We start from the raw sequence: 22,751 nt of genomic DNA, 5'->3' as shown, positions 1-22,751 counted from the left end.
ACCTGTCACTGAAACACTTGTAGGGGAATGCGCTCTGTGTTTATGAATGAACACAGTGTGACCCTGAACACACGTGTAACCCTCAGATCAGTGCATTTTTATTTATTTATGTATCTGTTTTTTTGTCCCTTTGGATCCAAATGCTTCCATCTCCCCGAGTCCAATGTGACGTCAGAGCCGTGCGGAGCGGCGGGGTCCATACCATCCACTTGCGTCGCCAGTGCAATGCAGTGCAGCTTTAACCGGTCCGTCATGCCTTGCGGTGTCCCAGTTTAGTTGGCGATGTAATTGACAACAAGCCCCGTGGTCTCGCCCCCCCCCCCCCCACCCCCCCTCTCTCTCACTGGAGCAGGCGGAGAGCAGAGCAGGGCAGTGCGGCAGATGTTGAAAAGCCAGCCCCCCCCAACCATGTCGGATGTCCAATAACCTGAGAGGACGCGTGTTTACATCCACACGGGGCACACACGCAGAGGCGGAGGGACGCGCTCGCACCGTTAAGAACTGTTGTGGGCGCGGAGCAGCACGGAATACACAGGAACCCCTCATCACATGCAGCGGAAAGTGCTTGATTTGATTGCGGAGGGAAATACTGACGCTTCAGCAAAACGGGAGAGTTACAAATGCTCTGACACACGGTGATCTGCTACTGGGAACAGGTATGTGTGTAGCCATATGTACCCTGTAGATGTTGGGGTTTCCTGCAGTCATATGGCATGATGACTCTTTACTGTAGCGTGAATGCGTCAGTGATGAAGGCAACATTTTCGAAAGCTGCTGCCTATAGGCAGTAGGCTAAGACAAGGTTGCAATCTCTTTAAAAATGTCTCGTTTGTATCAGTTCATATTTTTGAGGCAGAAAAACAACACTGAAGAGATAAAGTACACTGGTCTGCTCCAGTTGCGTAACTTTATATATCATATTCACTTTTCTCCACCTTTAAAATAAATAATGTGGCTGACAATTTTATAACAGACTTTTATTTTTTTTAATATTTCACACAAATAGGTTACACATACCCTTAAATGGAGTGATACTGGTGTTACTGGTGTTATGTTGACATACCTGATCCATGAGCCAGCAGGAAGTGAGTAGCCTATGAGTGACTGGTCAGTTGTGTGTGTGTGTGTGTGTGTGTGTGTGTGTGTGTGTGTGTGTGTGTGTGTGTGTGTGTGTGTGTGTGTGTGTGTGTGTGTGTGTGTGTGTGTGTGTGTGTGTGTGTGTGTGTGTGTGTGTGTGTGTGTGTGTGTGTGTGTGTGTGTGTGTGTGTGTGTGTGTGTGTGTGTGTGTGTGTGTGTGTGTGTGTGTGTGTGTGTGTGTGTGTGTGTGTGTGTGTGTGTGTGGATCTGCTGAGCCTTGCATTGATGGATCTCTTAATAGAGTTGGGCTATAAGTGCTCAGTCAGCAGTATAATCAGAGTTCCTTTAACTGAGGCAATACGGCAACAGTGGAGAGTAGAAAGGTCCTTGGAGCCCACGTGCGATGGAAGCAAAGGGCAAGGCTCATTTAGAAGGACACTGTGTTTGTAGTAATACTCAAATCACATGCTTCACTTGTGCCTTAAAAGGTATTTTATTGTTTATATTAATTAATGAGATTTGTTGCTGACCATGCCTAATAGGCCTTCTTACCTCCTTTATCTCTTTGACAATGTCTATTAGGGCTGATAATTACCACAATTTAACTACTATTTTTAAAATTCCGAAGATTCTGCCTCTTATTTTCTCTGCTATATTTTACTTTGTCAATAAAATGTTTAAAAAATAATAGCCTACAGAAAAAAGAAACGTCACAAGCCTAAGGTCCCGTATTTAAATAGCATGTGTTGTCTTACTAACCATGTCTAAAGCCAAAGATACAGTCAGTTCAGTATCCCAGAAGACAAAGAAAAGCAGCAAATCCTCACAACTTACTGTAGTAGCAGGAGGGAATGTCTAATGGTGAACCGATCATCCAAAAAGTAATTGACTCATTTTTTTGTTGATAAATTGTTTCAGATTTAATAGGATGGCTGTAAAAAAAAGAAAACAGTTATAAATGATGCTGTGTTTGCATCTAAATATAAACTTCCGTGCGGTGACTCAACATCCTGTGCGTTTGGGTCCCTGAGGATCTATTTACTCAACCCCTCGCCGGTGTCATGTCATTCCATGTAGTCAATATTTGCCTTCACATCAACGCTGTGCTCCCTGAAGCAGAACGCTTACATTATAATTACATTATAACCCCCCCCCCCCTCACCTACACACACACATACACACACACACACACACACACACACACACACACACACACACACGCCTACTTCACGGTCTGCTAAGCTCCGAATCTTACAGGGTTAAAGGCTTAATGTCTCCACCAAGATGATTAGTCCTAACTTTTGAGACTGCAAGGTGGCAGTTTGATCACCCAGCTTCAATGTGGTAATTGTTCCCGGCCGGTGTGTGGAAATACAAAACATGTATAAAGATGATATTGTGTTTAGAACTTTCTTTTTATACGTCTTTAGAATATAGAATAGAATAGAATATATCTTTATTGTCATTGTCACAGGTACAACGAAATTAAGTGCAGTCCTTGTAAAGTGCAAAAAAATAGCAGTTTTTAAAGAACTAATTTCCACATATGGTTGTGCAAATTGTGACAGACTCAGACTTTTTTTTAAGTGACACTGTCTCAGGTTCTTGTATAGCTTACAAAATTGATAGCAGTGAAAAGAAACGGCGAAGAAAAAATGATACTGCTGCTGTGTAAAGGGAGGCTGTGTGCCAACTCCAAATCACAGTCCTGAGCATGTTACGGTGAAGGCCTGCTGAGCCCTCAATATACTCTATCAGGAGAAATGACTTAATCTGGGAACAAGGGTCAAATCCTAATCAATTTAAGTTTCTTATGTGTAATACCTGCTGACGTTAGCATTTCTTGCAACACAAACTGCTTGGATGGATTGGCAAGGAACTTTGATGTGGTTGTGTTTTAATATCAAGTGTGTGTAGTTTGCCTGAATCAGAGATACATTTCTCCTAAACAACATGATGAATCCAGTTAAAAAGATGAGTTTTGAACTGACCAACTCAGCAACATGCTCCCCTTTCTTTAAATCCTGAGTTTGAGAAGCTACTGTATAGGCCTACAAACCTTCATGTTTCCCCGCAGCCCACAGATCATGAGGAAAAACAAAGAGGAGGTGACAGGAAAACACGGGCTGCTTCTTAATTGTTACTGATTGTTCGGTCTACTTTCCCAGACCGTGCCCACTGCCCTCCAATCAATTCAGTCATCTGTGCAAAGCTCGGACAAAGCCAGAGCTGTGTCGCCATGGTGAGGGATTGTTAGCATCCAGTCATGCCGCTCGCTAGCCATGCGGGGTTCCACACACACACACACACACACACACACACACACACACACACACACACACACACACACACACACACACACACACACACACACACACACACACACACACTCTGCAGCATGCTCTTTTGTCTGTGCACCACTTGTTTAGGTGGACCCCCCTGCTGCTGCCTCCACCTCCTTGTTGCTTTTAAAATTGGCCTCTGATTGCATCACCACCTGTTTTTGAGCTACTTTATACCGACACATATCCTCGATCACATTTTGAGGTTGTAGAATACTCTTTATTTAAATACACTTTGGTTCTTAATGACATCTTACTTAACAGTTACTCAGATGAGATTTTCTTTTAATTCCCTTTATTTTTTTTTACTTAATTTTAATATAACATATTTCCTTGTATGAGATGTGTTTTCGTAGTAATCCTAAAAGTAGAGAAAATGATCATGCAAATACAAAGTACTTGTAAAGCAGCCTTAGTACCAAACAATGCACATAAGCACACCTCATTGCAAGTTAATTGTGTCTCAAAATAGCTGAAATATCACTGTATTTCAGTTTATTTCAAATATATATATCACTATGCTTCAATATATCCATTGTTAGTATGTCAGGATAAGCATACTTCAAGTACATTGAAAATAAGCTCATGAGCAAGTTTACGCAGTGTAATTGAAACACAATTTAGTATTTTTACAGTGCCATTAGTGAGATTAATGAGAACATTGTTCTGCTCTGACTGTTGTTGGCAGGCTGCTTGAAAAACAAGCCCTGTGCTCTCTCAGTCCATCGCTTAATTAAACTTTAACAAACTCATTGATTAGGTTTGAACCCCTGACCCTGGCACTTAAGAAAAACAGGAAATGAACTCCTTGGTGGGTATTCTGCATATAATCCCAGACCTGTAGTTAATGTGACATCAAAAGCTTTTTTCATTTACATGTTGCAATCTTAATATCTGTGTATCTTTTTCCTAATATTAAAAGGGGCGTTCAGTGTTTTTCTTGCACTGATCCGTCTTATGAAGGCAACAGATATAAGTAACACTCTATGTGACCACTCCCTAAATCTGCCTTCCTCTGGCATCCTGAGAATGAGACTTCAGGGGTGGCAGACTGAAGTCACTACTAAGTTTAGTTCAACGGTTCATAGCCCCAGACGGCACGGTATTCTCCATGTCTGGAGCCAAACGGCTGGGAAGCAATCTTCAGCAGAGTCACTCTCCAACTATTTCCTCATAATTAAAACAAACATGATTAATACTGACTCTTAAAGCCTTGGGGGGAAACACTCTTCCTGTGTCTCTGCATTATCTCTTCTTGTTTTAATTATTGTAGGTTTTTTCAGCTATTTTTGCTCATTCTGCTTCAACTCCCTGCAGGGGTAACAAATTGTGGAAGCTTTGGTAAAAGTAAAATTCTAATGTGCTAATGTTGCCATTGTAATGTGACCACACACACACACACACACACACACCCATCTTAGGGGCAAAATAGCCAGGAGTATTTCTATACTTTGGAAATCACAATATTTTTTCAATCAAAAGGCCTTACTTGTTTTATACTGGAGTTTAGTTTCCCCACATCTGCATTATTGTGCTGAGGTGTGGGGAAACACTTACAAAGGTAAATTACACCCCCTGGAGATCCTTCAAAAAAGGGCAATAAGAATAATATATCAAGCAACTTACAGGGCACACACCAATAACTTCTTTATTGAAGGTAGAATTCTCAAATTACGGGACGTAGTAAGTTACCACACCGTACAAATGATGTACAAGGCTTCAAAAAAAAGCCTTCCTGTCAGTTTACAAGCAATGTTTGAAGACAGAGGAGTTTCGCATGATTTAAGAAGAAAAAGAAGATTCACAGAGAAAAATATACGGACCACACTTAAATCATTTTCGATTTCTGTAAAGGGTATTAAATTATGGAATGAACTTGATGATGATATCACAGGGAGTTGCAGTTTGCAAAATTTCAAAAAAATGTATGTCTCTAAAACTATGGAAAAATATACACTGAAAGCCGAGCACTACTAAGCAGAGTAAAGGTGAATGGCACTATCATAACATTATTGTAAAGGAGAGGTCAGGAGAATGACTTGTTTGGGTTTGAATACTTTGGCAGTTGTGTTTAGACTACCAGATAACTGACTTTGAAAAGGCCTGAATAAAAGGGCAAAACTAACTCTGCATTGTACAGAATAATCAGAACGGAGCAGAACTGATCTTAAAAGCTGAAGCAAGTGGATTAATCATGGAACTACTATCTTGGTCGCTGAATGCCATTGACCGCGTGTTTTCAACCAGAAAAGCGGGAGCTGGAGAGATACCGTGTCCTGATGGCACCTTCATGTCCGGTTACGCACTGGATAGCTGGAAAGAATGGAAAGTGGTTTGCCTGGCTGCATTGGACATTGAGGATGTTGAAGATGTATACATCTTCGCTGGCATGACGGTGGGGATGTTTGCTTTGGGAATTGCTTTGGGAACTGCTCTGTATGTCCAGTATCGCAAACTGAAGAAACTGATTGTTGCACAAGCGGATGGGAGGGACGGAAGATTTACAGCGCTGAAAGATATGGATGGAGCAGCTGTTCGGGAGGGGATAGCAAACCTTGCATCCAGTATTGCATCTATCAAAGGAGACATCACAGTTATCAAAGGAAAAGTCGCTGGAATCGATGGCATGAAAGGAGACATCGCAGATATCAAAGGAAACATCCAAAAAATGGCTCCAGTGGATGGAGAGGATATCGATGAGTAATTAAATTCATCGGGAAAATGGAAAGCATGTCAGTTGTGCAAGGTCAATGGATATGGAGAATGAAAAGTTGACTGTGTATTGGACTGCAGCTTAACAGACAAAAAAAAAAAAAAAAAAAATATGCAAAATTGTGTTTTCTTCCTTTTTGTTTTCTTCCTTTTCATTTTCATTTTCATTTTTAATTTTTTATTTTCATTTTTTATTTTTTTATTTTTCTATTTCTTTAAAACATTTTTTAATTTTTAATTTTTTCTGTGATCAGTAAATGTGTATCTGATTCTGAATCTGATGAAATTGGGGGCGGGACTCGATAAGCCTTAGGCTTCTTCCGTCACCCTTCGGACAACACAAATTAAGATGTATGATGTGAAAGAGATAATTGTGTATTGTGTGGAATTGTCCGAAAGAATAATAATAAATAAATAAATAAATAAATAAAACATGTACAATGCAAAGCAATGTAGTTTGCTGATTATAGCGTGGTGGTGTAAGATCACATTCTCTGAAATGGACCTTCAGTCAACAGTTCGCTCATATTAATTTAAGTTTTTTCATACAGAAAGGCCAGTAAATCCTCTCATTTCACTCAAAACTAGAATCCCCTTTTGAAGGCCAAACAGACGCTATATGTTATTCCACCTGAATCCACCTGTAGTGACTTAGTCTGTTAGATGGTGCTGTAGGAGGCGCAATCAAAGTTGAACTATCCTGTCCTTGGATTCTCTATGAATGGCTCACTATGTGAAGGATTTAGCATCTGGAATGTGGAGCATTCAAGGGTCTGTGTTTGGGAGACTGTGACTAATGAAAAGTCAAATTCCAACAGCAGCACCTTTCCCACAGTTTTCTGAGGTGACCCACTAAATGTGGAAAATGTACATCTGAAATGAAGCTTTAACCAAAATAGAAACACTAATTTGTGTACACCCGGCCGCCATGTAGCTTGGCATGATTTATTTATTCGCGCTCTGGCAGTGGGGGGGGGGGGGGGGGCTTCAAAGTAGCTGTAATTTAGATCAAAGACAAAAACCAAAGAGAAAGTGGGAAATGGTCCGGCGAAGCGAGCCTGGTGGTGATTCTTGTGTTGGAAGTTATTAGCAGGGTGAAGAAAATCGAAGCTCGTTTTCCAAGAGGAAATGTTGTTAGAGCTATGTGTGTGCAAAGAATTCCATTAGTCGGGACATTGATGAGACTGGAGCCAGTGTGCCGTTACCGTCCTGGGTCACAGCTTTTATATCCTGTGCGCTTCAGTTCGTAAGGTACAAGATTTTACTAAGCAGTTATTAAAACGCTGTATAGTCATCATCATCAAGGATCAAAAGTATCAAATCTACCTATACCCACCACCGCTCAGTTTGACCAAAGAACACCTGAGCATCTGCTTCTGCACAGCTGCCTGCTCCTATCCTGCTGGTGAGTGCCTACACCTACTCTAGCATATGTTTTGTGGTTTGTGTCGGAGCGCCAGTGCGAGCATGTGAGTCGAGGAGTGAAATGAAAAGAACGTTCAGCAAAATAACCACACTAGACATATGTTGGTGAGATCAGTTTTGACCTCCATGTTTTCTATATATGATGATGCCTATCATGTTTGATATTTCAGAGAGCCTAAGTCTGTCCGCAATGTGAGCCACAAATCATTTCAATCATCTATTATAGCCTAAATCATTGTTGTAGCTTTGTGGTAAAGGTGTCTTGTTGTCCTGAAAGGTCTCTATGCAGTCAATATGTGGCACCCGGCCCTGACAGACTCCTGTTTTGTGTAAAAGAAAACATCTTTACTATTTTTATAAAGATTTTACAAAATGCTTCAGTTCTAGTCACGGAGGTACAGCCTCTCATAGCTTAATGCCTAACTCTATGAGAATCCTTATATTATGAATTGTTCTGATGGTGGGTCTATGATAATTGTTATCGCAGAGGAGTGAATGACTTCAGTACCACTTCTCACATACAGTGTGTGTGTGTGTGTGTGTGTGTGTGTGTGTGTGTGTGTGTGTGATCAGATTTTACAAGCTTGTGTCAACTGGCTCTTCCTCGGCTCCCGGATGAAACCACAGTGTGATTTCAGTATCATTCCCCGAATAAACATTGTATTACAACATTTGGACCGTAGCTGTGAAAAGTGAAAGGCGTCAGCACCTCTGTTGAGATACTGTTTGTTATGAAACTGTGCCACAGACAGACCATTTGTTCGGCTGACAGCAAATCTTTGCTGTTTCAATTTGAGGCATAAATGTAACTTGCAGTTTGGTCTGAAACCACAATTTACTAAAGGTTTTACCTTTAGCAATACATTTAATGCTCTTATTTACCATTTTGAGGTCAATTTTGTGCTGATTTGGGTTAAATTCTGCCGTAGTTAGGTGCTGTGTTGCACCTCCTTTTCCTCTCAGAATTTCTTGTGGCAAGCCCAAACTCTTAATCTTCTTTTCATTCACCATTTTGCTCTGTTGATCCATCTGCTCCTACTGTGTTGCCGTTTTCCCTTTCCTTTTCCGTATCATTGAGCTGTATTCATGGACGTAGCCTCATTTACCGGGCTGTAATCCTGCTGCAGTATCTGTCTACAGTTACAAATCATCCCGCTTCCCACTCCCACCAAAGACAGGCCTCTGCCCTCAACCAGATGCCTCTGGTGCAGAGAAGTGTGCAGTGTAAGTGTAATGCAGCCTCAGTAGGTAAAAAGGCCCTGAAGGGGACCGGTAGTTAAATTGAAGGAGGATTGCGAGTCCCATTCCAGCTGTGATGAAGATGGAAGGCGCCTAAGTAGTTAGACTGGGGCCCTGAAGCGATAAGGAAGTCAAGGATCAGAGCTGAGTCGATGGCCCAGTAAAAGGATGGCTGCTGCCCAGTAGGGTTGCAAAAGTCTTGAGCATTAGGCGCCAGCTCCTTCACTGCTCTGTTGCTCTGGGTCCGCTGTCGTGGCCTTGCCAGGTTCCTAATGACGTGCCTCGCTTGCTGAGGTGCTTGTGTCAGCACTTTGAAATGGCTTTCGTTCTGCGTGCTTGCGACCGGCTGTAAGCTTCGCTGCATTGACACACACCAGCAAATGAAAAAAATATATTGGATTATGGCCCGTTAGACGGTCACAATCACCGCACCGCAAGTGTGTTCTTACAGCAATTTATCAGCAGCATTACAGGAAACTACTCGAAAAGAACAAGTGCTGTGCGAGTTGCTGCGAGTGGTCCATTTGCAGAAACATGGTGTCACTTTGCGCAAGCATGGTTTACAAGTGTGTTGTCTAGTGGTTGTCATTCTGGGAAGCGTAGGAAATAAATGAAATTTGAGGTTAAGGAAATGAATGGGAATATGGAGTTTTAATGGAATCACTTTCTGGCATGCTGTTGATGCACCATTGTGTTCACAAGCTACAGTAGTCACTTACTTTGTCTGTTGTTTGGAACTAGTCAGGTACAGTGGAGGCTGGATGCAGTGAAAGTGAACCCTAACAGTAAATTCATTGTCCATTAAACCAACACTATGAGCCTAAAGCCTAAATGTAACACAGTGCATTTCACTAAACATTGCTTTCTTCTTTCCTTTTAGGGATGGACAGTAAAACGTTATTAGCAGCACCCTTCTGTGGTGTGGAGGCATGAGGGCCTCTGGATGAAGGCCATGGAGCTGAAAGTGTGGGTGGATGGAGTGCAGCGCATTGTGTGCGGGGTCACAGAGTTCACCACATGCCAGGAAGTGGTCATTGCTTTGGCACAAGCCATTGGTAAGCACCAAACAACTTTCCACAATATGATAAAAACATGTTCTCATCTCTTTGTGTTCACAGGTGGTACTGTAGATGCTTAAAAAAAAGATCTGATATCAGAAAAATAAAAGCAGTAAATGTGAATTATTGTTGCTTATATGATGAGGTATTTACAGCCCAATATTTACAAGAAAAAAAATCTTGACCAACCAAAATCATGGCAAAGACCACCACCAAGAAAAGTTGATTTAACATTGAGAAGCAATATCCTCTCCATCTGAACTTAAGCAGCATAACTGATATTTTCCCCAAGACAAATACACAGAGGGATTTTTCTGTGACGTGAGTTGGGTCCAATATTGTCCGAGCAGGTTGTCAGACATACTGGAGATGAAAAATTGCAGTAAAATGAAAAGTGACCAGAGGGCACAGAAAGATTTTCACCATAAATGGTCTGCAAAAAAAAACCAAGATGAGTCATGCTGCAGACTTTGGGTTTATTGACGTGCTGCAAAACTGCACAGAAATTAGTTGACAATCTGCCTCTGGTATGGGTTGGATTGCACATACAGCTTAGTACGTCCAACACCATATATGATTTCTTCAAACTGAGAGATGTGAGCCGCTTTCAAAATGGACAGATTTATACTGGGATTTCTCAGTAAACCCCATAGATAGATTTTTCTTAGATAACACGTGTGTCTTTCACAGTGACAGTTTAGCAGGAGTTATGGCGTCCACTGTCCTTTGTGTTCTCTGTGCCTTTTGTCTGAGGCAGGACACTTTGATGTGAATGGCTCTAGTGATGAATGTGCCTTTTTACAAGGACTCTTACTGTGTAGCGTGGGGGTTGGATGGTCAGTGTTTTACTCTTATCTATATGTGTACAGACAAGAATGCAGGCGTACTCACACACAGAGCCATGAACCATTGAGGGTAGCCCTTTTCCCAACACAATCACTGTTTGTTGAGTTGTATTTTCCCACTGTGAAGTACTTTCACTTAACATTCTGGCTAAGTCCTTTGAAACTGCAGATTCTGCACTAACGTGGGAGAGCTGTGAACAAATTCAATGAATCTGTTCTGTCCATCATCTCTTAGTTGCCACAAGCTTTGAACTAGAAAAAGAAGTTCTCACAGTAGCGTCTTAACACTTGGAGGCTACCCCACAACAACATGCACAAAAGTCACTTTACTGGCAATAAAGCAGGGTGTCTTCAGCATAACAATGACAGTTTACTGGGTTGTCATGTGTTTCAAGGGGGCCAAGAATTGATCCTTGGGGAACACCACAGGTCAGGAGAGAGCAATACCAACTGCAACAGAGAAACTTTTTCTGGACTAGTCTTAGACATCATCCATGTTGAAACCCATGTTTCAAAGCAATTAATTGAAACTAAAATCATATTTAAAATGGAACAGTGTTAGGGGTAGTTTGAGTAATGAAGAGATGCATCATGTGGGTTGGGCTTAATCAGATTTATGAGTGGCCAGTGCCAAGTCATGATTTGTGCATAGAAGTTTATGACATCTCTTGTTTACGGAGCCTTGTCCACTTCAAAACATTGAGAACACACAGAGGGGAAAAAAGAGGAAGTACAAATAATCTCTGATGTGAAATGATAAACCTGTGAAATGATGTGTTTAACCCTTTCACGCATAGAGGTCACTACAGTGGACAGCTATTCAAATGCTGTTTTCTTGAATATGCATGGGTGTAGATCGCCTAATTGCATATCAGCCACTACAGTGGACTCTTATGTGTCATCCAATGCACTGCCAACCAGTGGCCAACCATTGTAAGAGCAGCCACAATTAGTCAAAACCAAGATGGCCGACAGGGAGTAGAAAAGTTGTGTAGCTCAGGAATATCCTGTAAATACTTCAAGAATAGCAGACTCTGGCAGGTAAAAAAAATATGGCAACATCAAGTAACATCTTAGGAGTCATATAGTTGTTCAAATTTCCAATTATTGATTTTACATTGGGAGGAAATTATGTTTAATCACCTGTCCACTAAATTGGACATCATGCATCACGGACTTCAATAAATACTATGACTGCAGATGTGTTGTGCTTAAAAAAGCTTATTTTGCTGTAACTTTTTGGTTTTAAATCAATTGATTTATGTTATTAGAATGCAACTTGAAGTATTTGTGTAAAAAGAAAAAAAAAATTCCAGACCATTCCATTATGTGTAAAACAGTTGGTGTCACTATGATGCCAATTTTCATATTAAAATAGCTTTGATGATGTGATGTACAAGTCAGTAGGCTATACTGCTAAATGACATCTGAAAAAGAGAAATTGGAAAACCAAGGAAAAAGTTATCTGTTATTTTTATAGAAATTTTTGATTGAAAAAATTATTCCACGCTTTTTCATTAGATTGAAGTATTGGAATATGTTAATATATGTGAACAGGCATTGAAAATATATATTATTTTATAGTTTTCAGATAATATATCATTTTTTTCACTGTTTTGTTAAATAAATAAGGTCAAAATTGAGAAGTCAAAACGCATGGAGTCCACCCGAGTGGACATGTGTAAAACTCTCTGAAAAATGTGTGTTTAAAAAAAATGAAATTATATTTTTTCTTTTCATGCCTAAAGAAGTATAAAATCACTTGAGAAAAAAATCCAGACTAAGGATATCATAATTCATGCATGAAAGGGTTAAGTAGGACCCCACCACTCACAACAACAAGCCAAATGATCAAATGTGTCTCTTAAGTTGTTAAGAAATGTCTATAAATAAATAAGTACCACCTGTACTAGTATGTTCTCTATATTTAATCCCAGGACGCACCGGCAGGTACACTTTGATCGAGAAATGGCGCGAGACAGAGCGTCACCTGTCTCCGCACGAGAACCCCGTGGTGTCGCTCAACAAGTGGGGTCAGTATGCCAGCGACGTGCAGCTCATCCTCCAGAGGACCGGGCCGTCGGTTAGCGAGCGGCCCACCTCTGACGGCCAGACTCGAGTCCCAGAGCGCGGCTTCTACCGCCAGAGCCTGCCCCCTCTGGCCAAGCTCCGCCCGTCGGGGACAGACCGCTCGCTCAAACGGAGGGAGCCCAAACGCAAGTCCCTCACCTTCACCGGAGGGGCCAAGGGTCTGCGCGACATATTTGGCAGAAGCAAAGATGCTGAAGGTAAGGGACTCAAATGGAAGACTTGTCATAAGCATATGATTTGTCCATAAAAATGTTATTACAATTTTTCCTTTTAATTGCTCAAGTGATCCAATCAACTACATTTTTCTTCTATTACTCTAATTTATGTTTTTGTATGTATTCTTATTTTACTTTGCATGTTGTTGTTATTGTTGTTGTTTAAGTCTTGTCATCAAAGGGTGTACAGTATGTCATAAGTGTGTCTCCTGTCTCTATTAGAAAAATATGCTGAAAGTAATGTTTTTCAGTATGTTGTCAGATACTGTTATGTCCATGCTGTCCCTTTGTGCTATGACTTGTCAACAATCAAATCACCATCCATCCATTCATCCGTGCTTGCAGCCAAACAGCAGCAGCAGCGTGGTGTTAGCCTGAACCTGAGCAGGGTTGGTGGAGGTGTTGTGCCTGGCAGTCCGGCCAGAGAGCTGAGCCGGCTTGTGCAGCTGCAGAGAGACAAACTGCAGGCCCTGGAGAGCCGCCTGCTGGGCTGTGAGGCCGAGCTGCAAGACTGGGAGGAGGCCGCCTGCGATGCCAACGACGTGAGTAAAAGCCACAGCCGTCAGCGCTGTTACTTAAAGGTGCTCCGAGGAAAACTTTTCAGTTTGCGTTCTTGCACCCCCTTTGGACAAAAGTGTTTTTTTACTAAGCCGGCTGTTGTTCCTGGGTGAGCATACCCATGAAAAAGGCATTAAGAAAAACTATGTTAAAAAAGCATTATTGACACTTCAGATCATCAGAGGAAGGACAGAGGACTGTTTCAGAAATATAAGAAAAAGTTCCTCTTATCACCTTTTTAAAGGAGGAGAAAATGACTGCTGAACAACCAGTTACATCCCCTGAAACATCTTGTATTTATGGACCATGTTTTCCTTTAAAGGCAACCTATTATGCAAAATGCACTTTTCATGTTTATGGGTAATAAACATTGTTTTTATTCTCCTCTGTGGCAAGAAAACTTTCAATGTGAGTCATTTTCTTCACTTACTAGGGAGCGAACCTGGAGGAGGAGCTGCTGCTTTTAGAGCAGCAGGTGAGGCGGAACAATGCAGAGATGGAGGAGGAGGAATTCTGGCAGAACGAGTTTCAGATCGAACAGGAGAGTGAGCGGCAACTACGACAACAACTCGCCGAGCTGCAGGGCGGTGTGCGCGACTGCGAGGCCAAGCTCTCGGAGTACTTGGCACGTATACAGGTCAGCTTAACGCCATAAAAAAGCCTCTAAAAAGTTTTTTCATACTGTTTTATAAGCCTGATACCCAGTGGAAAACAGGTATTCTTTCGTGTACAGTCTCATCAAAACCCACAAATACAACTGAAACAAAACAAAAAACAAAGCTGTGGTACCTTGAATGGGATATTGTGAAACTAAACAAGGATTCCCTGCTGTATGAAAAAAAATAGAATTCTGTGAGGATTATTCATCATGCCAGTTTTTTTCAGTATTATTTATTATGTGTGGTGTCACGTTAGGGCATGGAGGCGGGCCTGGAGCAGGAGCGGCTGCAGCAGGAGGCCGAGCTCAACCAGAACAACGAGGATGAGGTACAATCCAGTCTCAACAGCATGTAGTCTTAACAGAGAGCAGCACAGTTTGTTGAAATGCCGAGATATCCGTTGTGTCTTTAAAGCTGAGGACAGCTCTCAGTGTCTGTCATAGACAATTGAATATTTAGTTTTTTTCACAGAATTGGAGTGACATTTCTTAAGAGCACATTTTACTTCATACTAATACTATACAAGTACTGTCCAAAATACATCGTAGTGTCACTCATAAGACTGCATTGTTTTTCACACCAAAGGAGATCCGACTCTGTCCAAGTCTCGAACACATTAACCAGCACGAAAAACGTCCTCCTACAACGATTAGTTTCGTGTGCCCGTTCACTCCCAAAAAGTTGTGACGAGCATTGGCTTTTCCTATCAACACCTTGTACTCTTGGATTTCAGGTGAAGGCGCAGCTGGAGAAAGTGAGGGCAGAGGTGGAAATGCAGAGCCAACACACAGCGCGGCTGGAGAGCAGCTGCAGGGCATTGGAACGCTCACTTGGCCAGTCCAATAAGAGATTACAGGTCGGCTCAGATCCTACTGCTTGAGTATTTTTCCTCTTTTTTCCCCTTTTTTACACCATAGCCTTAAAGCTGTCATGATTTAAAGATTATTTTTCTTTTTTAAATGCAGTGTTCCCAATATGTGTGGTGGATGCTGAAGGGGGTTTTATTTTAGGAAATATTTTTTTTAAAATTCACTTGGATAACTTTGATGCTGCGGTGCATTGGGATAAATCCAGTCCACCGCACACAGGTAGTGGGAACCGTAGAAGCCTAAGCTCATTAAGTTGTGGTCAGTGAAGCGATGTTTTTAATCTCTGGCTTGCAGTGGGACGCGTATAGCAGCAGATCCTTGGCTGCGTGCATCCTCATATGAAGCAAAAAAACTCTATTGCTCTATGTAACAGCGAGGTCCAGTTGGGTTTGGGAAGCATGAGGTAATGAGAAGGGCGGGTGTGGGGTGTTACAGCATTCTTCGCGTGATTAGAGAGGGGGCCTGAATAAGTGCGCAATCCCTCGCCTGCAGTTGCGCAACCATCTGGGAGTTATCTTCTTTGTTGCTGCCTCATCTGGGTTATAACTTCTGCAGAGACCCATAGCCAAGTGTGATTGTTTTTGACGTAATAAATCCACCTGTCTTGTATAAAGCAGCTGAATTAATGCTTGTGCGTTATCAGTATGTTCCCATATCAGTGTGTGAGTGGCCGATTCCTGGTGTAATTTCTTATTTTTTTTTACATAATGCAAATTGAGCGTATTGTTTCCTCTTCTTGCATCAGCCAGGGCGTAGACCTAGTTTTGTTTTGTTATTCCCCATCACAAGGAGAAGGAGAAGGAGCTGGAGCAGCTGACTAAAGAGCTACGACAGGTCAACCTGCAGCAGTTCATTCAGCAGACCGGCACCAAGGTCACCGTGCTGCCTGCTCAAGCTGCAGCAGAGAACCACAATGGCACGTTGACACACACACACACACGCACACGCACAAACACACACGAACAAGCGCGCACACACACACACACACACACACACACACACACACACACACACACACACACACACACTCATGCACAAATGCACATAGACATCCATAATAGACACAACCAACAAAGACTAGGTGACTTTGCATCACATTGTTAAAAAAGTTCAATTTCATAGCTAAAGATAATCACATTTTGACTGAGATGATCCACATTCAGCGTTGTATTCACATGTGTGTGCACACGTTGCCACCTTGTGGTCATCCTGAGAATGAGAGATTAGACTTGAGCTGCTGAGGCTGGACTATTGTATAACCACAGCTTAAGTCTGTAAAGCTGTTACATGGACCAAATCATTAATTGTCCTGCAACACTGCAAGACTTTGTCAGTAACTCAAAAGGAAAATCACCGTTTTAAATTAAGAGAAAAACAAAAAATGGAGACTCCCTGTAAAGGCTTTGGTCACATACTTCTCTTTCTCAGCTCTCTTCTAGTTTATAAAGTTTATATATCTGCATTCACTACAGTCGCACATTTTAATTTTGTGAAATAAATATTTAATAGCAAACATTTTCACAAAGTTACAAAAATTATTTACGTCAAGTTCAGTAGACGGTAGATCCTAGAGTGTCATGTCAGACTGTTGAATCGAGCTGAGTGCTTTGTCCTTGATGTCTGACTGCTTGCTTTCCTTTTGATTGTGTTTGGTTGCTTGCTACAGAAGTGGACTCTGGCTCTCTGAAACGACTGGGCTCTTCTCGTCTGTTACCCAGTGACCTGCGCGCTCTTCAAAGCAGCGGATCATCCAGTCTTAACCACGAAGGTGTCTACGTTTGACCCCAGGATGAGGCATTGTATTGGGCGGCAAAGTGGCTTGAATATTACCAGGACGTGTTGAAATGCTCTTGAAGAAAGGCACTGAAAACTAAATCAGCTCAAAGGAACAACCCAAGTGTGGAAGGTGTCAGCTAAAAAGACTAGTGGGCTATCACAACAACAAAAAAACACTCATCTGCTTTGCATCTTTCGTGCATCGCCTCCTCTACCATCTTTCTAGATTCAAACTGATGTCAACATGCATTTTGCAAGCCAACATTTCAATCTTATGCGTTCTCCGATGGGTGAGTCCCTCTCTTAAACCACTCCGTCTACAAGAGCTTTTGTTTTCTCAGAATTGAAAAAAAGAAAAGAAAAAAAAAAGTACCAGCCAGCAGTTGTGTTGACTGAGAAAGCTTCAGCAAAACAGTGCTGAAAACAAAACTTTATATTTGTGTTGTGAATCATCACGTCAGGATGCAAAGCTTGGACACACATCAGCATCATCCGTTACCGTTTGCACGAGCATGCACAAGCACCGACTCCACACCTGTGCTGTAACCGTAGCCATATCTGATTGCCTTACCCTGGTGTTGTAAAACCAGGGGTCGATAAAAGTCTGATGTAAAACAGAAGTCAAGGTAGCAACTGAACTATGCGCCATTATATATACGATACCTAGTCGTGTTAACTGATGTCAGTTTCACTCAACATCGGCTCAGTCCTTGTGTTTCACATGAGCTTGAATTCTCCGTGTTGATTTTTAAACCAGAATGACATGTTTCTTTATATTTTCTGTGTTTGACGAAAATGTTAAATCTTAAAGGATCTTACAAGTACAGGCGAAAACATATTATTTGGTGAAATATTTTGTCTCTCTGTTCAGTTTTATTGTTTGCGGAAGGCTGTGTAGATCCAGCCTTAAAAATGTAATTGCCAACAATGATAATGATACTCTTTCTGACCACCAGGTGGCAACAAAACATATATTATTCAGACAGGGTGAAAGTTAACTGTGTGAAAGTTACTCCCGAGGCCTGACATTATCTGTCTTTATGGGTCAAATATAACCTCAACCTCAGCTTTCTGTGTAAAATCTGAGGGGCCAAGAATATGACATGTTTCACTGTGTTGATTAAGCAGGGACACACACACACATACACACACACACATTTATGTAAAAAGTATAACACCCACATACTATGTTCTTTTGTCTAACTTCCATCTGATTTCTAACCTTTTTCCTGAACTAAAGATGTCTCATATGAACCAAAGCTATGTGTGAAAAACATTGATAGTTAGATGAATGTACCTTTATTGTACGTATGCAACTTGAGCTCGTGACTTGTGTCAGACAGTAGTCGCACATTTTTTCCTCATGGTTTGACACAACAAGTTGACAGGGAATCTCAGACACCTTCCTTTCTCTACAGGCTAAAACATTCAAAAACATCTGAAACTCTAAAAAGAAAAAAGCTTGGTTGTTGTTACTCATATTCAACCATTTCTAGAACTGCAGGCAAATATATGGGCTCAAATAAGGGTCGATAAAGTTGAGAACTTCAAATAATTTAAAAGTTTGGCTGTATATCAAAGCCAGACTGAGTATTCTGTACAAATACAAGGGACTCTACCTGAGGAATTCCATACTTTGAAGACATTTTGAGGTAGATATAGTACATTTCAATCCACTAAATGATTATTTTGTGTTATACATCAAACGTCCTAGTGCTATATTAGGATTTTACAATTAGCCGCATTTTTACCAGTTGCAAAATTTAAGTGACGCATATACATTAATTGCATCAGTACACTACTTATATTACGAAAACTTTAAGCATATTTGTATTTTTGTATTGGCTCAAGTCAACATTTGAAGGCATGGCTTTACTTTGTGTTTAAGCTCTCAGGTATTGCTACTTTTCCTCCATCATCGAAAAAATTTAGTAATCTTTTTCTGCATTTACAAATCTTTTCTACCCATTCACAAACTTGACTATTTAAAGCACGTTTTTTTTTTATCCACAGATATACAAAGCTTGATATGCAACCTCAGCTCTTTCTGAATTGTTCTTGATATCTTATTGACCCTCATTTGAGCCCACAGGAAGAAGCTTGTGTTTGTTCAGTGAACATAACAAATACAAAGTGAATTCTTCCCTCAATTCAACTGTTTGCTGAGTGGAGGAATTCAGAGCATAACTTGGCAAACTATTCTTAGCAACTGTTCTGTGACATAAATTTACCCCAGTATGCAGTGTTATCGTCATGGCAACAACTAAAGCTGTGACTATTAATCGGTGAATAAAAGAAATAACAGCTCTATTTGAGTGAAAGTTTTGATTATTGGCATGCCTTATTGAAGGGGGAAACAAGTGAGTAATGTCTACATATCACATCAGTCTATGGACTATTTGCATATTTCCAACTTCAATCTGCTTTACGGAGCGCTTGAAAGGTTAGATTGTAATGCTGCCGCTCAATAGGCAGCTCTGTGTGCATGCACTAATGTGTGACTGGTTTATTTGGACTGCTAATTAGTGGCTACCGAGGATGCAACAATTCATCTATGATTCAATTTATTTTTGGTTTGTTGTGTCCCTTTTTTTGCCGTGCTGACAATTACACAGATGGGGATTTGTGCTCTGATGTAAAGCAGACATACAGTTCCAGTGTATTTTACCAGAAAAATAGCAAAACTTGCACATTATTTGCTTGCATTTTTTTTTTCATTTAACTCTGGCATAGAAAACTTTTATGGATGTAAAAGAGACCCAGGTTGAAATGAAACTTTTTCCCTGCTTCATGCTTTGAGACATTGCCAATAACTGGTATTTATGTTGTGCCATCAATGGTGCTTTCAAATAAAAGTGCATATGTACAAGTGAGATGATGGAGCCATTATGGAAACAGCCATCAAGTGGTGTTGGAAGCTATTTTAGAAATGCTGCGGCTCAGGGATATTTCAAGACACAGAATTACCCAGACAAGAATGGGCACAAAGTGATTACGGATAAATGCTTTTCATGATGTCTCAAGCCATTTGACAAGTTGAATCATATATTTGTTCCCGTTGGGGACTTGAGCAGCTGCTTGAAAGGTTTGACATGTAGCCCCTAGACACAACAGGAGAACAAATGTAACTGAAGTAATGATTCTGTTCTGAAAGTGATGTATGATTTGAAAATGTAAAAGTTGGCTGATGATTCATGGGTTTGCAGTGTAATCCTGTTAAACTGAAGCCTCCCTTAAAGAGTTTACATCCTGCTGGTTAGATTAACTCCGCTTGGCTAACATCACTGACTTGCATTAACATTAACAATCAGACAAGACAATTTGTTTATTTAAAATGTTGTTATGAGTTTGTATTGACTTACACATTAATTTTTTATTTTTTTTTAGCTTTCATAATTTAACACATTTTCTTTGTTGAGTTGTCATTCAGCCACTATGTATGAAAGAAGTGAAAATCAAACTGATAAACAATGTAAAATATATAAATAAGTGAAAATAAATGAATACAATATATTTAAAAAAAACATATACCAGAAATGAATAAACTGCTATACAATGCTAAATTCTGCGTTTTTGTGTGGCATTTGTGATTTGCATACGAGATTGAGGACTAGCTTATACTAGGCGAATATACAGTAGCTTGATGAACGTCAACCGGTGCAAAAAAAAGTGAAGTTGGGCCCCCTACTACTGCAAACCCCAAACTTGTCAAGCTAAAATAAATTATGTTTAAAAATTCTAAATGAAATATAAAGTAATAAATAAAATCTTAAAATATAAATAAATTTGCTTTAGTATTATGGTTTTGTAGGTGGTAAAACCAACCAAACTATTTGTGAAGTATCACTCTTTCTACAAACCCCTTTACAAATTTGGACAATAGCTGCTCCTGGGGAACGGGCTTAGCAAACGGTCACTTACCAAAAACCAATTGACATGCAGTAAACCTTTTGGGGCCTCAGGGCAGTTGCCCACTACACTGTGTCTAGGTGGTAATCCAGCCTCAACCAAACAGAAGAATTGGAAGAGACAAGATGTTTGTGAGCTCACAGTGTTTCCAGTACTATACCCCACACATCACAGTACTTTTCAACATTTCAAGCCTTGGCAATATCATGATATATCCTTCAACAGAAAGTAGATTTATATTTCAAGGTGCTACTACTCACTGAGCCCTTAACCTGATGCTGAGATGCTTTTCACTAGAGTGGCTTTTTGCAAGTTGTCTAAACGAGATGAGATAAAAGGGACGGGTGACCTTCTCCGAATCTATGAAGGATTATAACAACTTAATTTTTAATAGGTTTTTCTGGATAGCAGGAAGCCGAAGTCGCAGCAACAGCATGCTTCTTTACCTGCACTTCAGAAGTCAAGTAGCTGTCAGAATCACTCCCGGCTCTCTGGTCAGCAGCAGGCTTTATGTTTGAAGACAGAGAGAGACATACAGAGAGAGAGAGAGAGAGAGAGAGAGAGAGAGAGAGAGAGAGAGAGAGAGAGAGAGAGAGAGAGAGAGAGAGAGAGAGAGAGAGAGAGACAGAGAGAGACATACAGAGAGAGAGAGAGAGAGAGAGAGTGTTGCAAAGTTTCAACTGGAAGGTAAAAGTTTTTCTCCAAAATAAAACCCAATTTCAGATTCGTTTTTTTGAAGTTTTGTGGAAAAACTTTTGATACTTTCCAGAGTTAGAGAACTTTGGTTGTCATTGTGGTAAAAGTCATTTGTCCCTCAGTCTCTCTCCCCAGTGTATTGCTGCTTTAATATCTTTAAATGGAGCTCAACGGCTGGGTCAGAAGGGGGCTCCTATTACCTCTGTGACCCTCTCACACCACAAGATACTGGAGGATTTGTAGCCTTAAATACTTCAACCTCACAGCCTCAGATGTCTCCTGTTGTTAAGATGGTGCTTTTAACTATAATTAGATTTTTTTCCTTCTTTTTAGCAGGCGTCACAACGTATTGGTAACGTATTATACAGCTTATCTCATTAGTGACTAAAACTCCAAAGTAAGTGACAGCAGCTCACAGCGTGCAGGCAATAGGCAAGCCTCCATTCATTAAACCACATTCAGTTTAAAAATATTATTTCTTTCCAAATCGGTGCAGGATTTCAAATAATAGCTTGAAGAGATCATGGAGGAATGTTTTATATCAAAGCCTGCACATTTCAGAGTCGATATTTTTGGACCTGTAAACAACACTGTAGTCGGTAAAGAAGGGGTCTTTCTCACACATTTTTAATGCAAGTCATTTGTATCACAATTAGACCTTTTTTTCTTCTTTTTTGTTGTTGTTACCCAGCAATAATATCACAAATTAATATGAAATCAGTGAGTTGAAAAATACCTCTTATTCATGAAGTTGTTCCACCCTTGATCCCTTGTACTTGTATATTCATAACTGTCCTACTTTTTAGAACCTACAGGGATATTTTATTGATACGCCATACTTAAAATACAGTCATGCTTTTGGGCTGCCATATGAAGTTTTCCCAATCTAAATAGTTTTATGAATCAATCAACAAGTAATACAGTGTCTTATCTCTCCTAGACCAGAACACCTGATCGGGGGTAGGAGAACAATATGTCGCTTTATTGACTGCTTTACTACTAAACAGTTTGTTAGGTGAGAATTTATCCGTTGATTCATTGGACAAATCCATTTCCCCTCTAAGCTATATTGGCTTCCTTCCCTGCTGATTCGATCACGCGGTTGTCCCAGGGCTTGCCATAACATCAAAGCAGTTTGATTTTATCAGAAGAAAAATCTGTATGACGTCGTATGGGGTGACAGGCCTTTTGTGAGGAAGCGCCTGGATGGAGATCAGAGATAGTTGTGTCTGAGGTGTGTGAGTTATCTGAAACACAGTGGCATGGAGATGAGTTATAGT

At 40.7% G+C, this 22,751-nt stretch overlaps 1 protein-coding gene across 2 annotated transcripts; it reads left to right on the top strand.

The window, feature by feature from the left end:
• Positions 1-493: 493 nt before the first annotated feature.
• Positions 494-20,411, top strand: rassf8b (Ras association domain family member 8b). Of its 2 annotated transcripts, none has more exons than XM_080050725.1 (9): positions 494-656; positions 9,676-9,850; positions 12,636-12,986; positions 13,350-13,546; positions 13,996-14,199; positions 14,478-14,549; positions 14,955-15,077; positions 15,883-16,006; positions 16,757-20,411. In XM_080050725.1, the coding sequence occupies exons 2-9, from the start codon at positions 9,739-9,741 to the stop codon at positions 16,870-16,872; spliced, it is 1,299 nt and encodes a 432-aa protein (XP_079906851.1). In that variant the 5' UTR covers positions 494-656; positions 9,676-9,738; the 3' UTR covers positions 16,873-20,411. The 2 variants fall into 2 exon arrangements, with proteins under 2 accessions (XP_079906851.1, XP_079906850.1); XM_080050724.1 differs by having other exon boundaries at positions 15,880-16,006.
• The last annotated feature ends 2,340 nt before the right edge of the window (positions 20,412-22,751 follow it).

This window comes from Ammodytes marinus (genome assembly GCF_949987685.1).
Source record: "Ammodytes marinus genome assembly, chromosome: 22".
Lineage (NCBI taxonomy): Eukaryota > Metazoa > Chordata > Actinopteri > Uranoscopiformes > Ammodytidae > Ammodytes > Ammodytes marinus.
The sequence above is the reverse complement of the archived record's forward strand: the minus strand, read 5'-3'. Positions and strand labels throughout refer to the sequence as shown.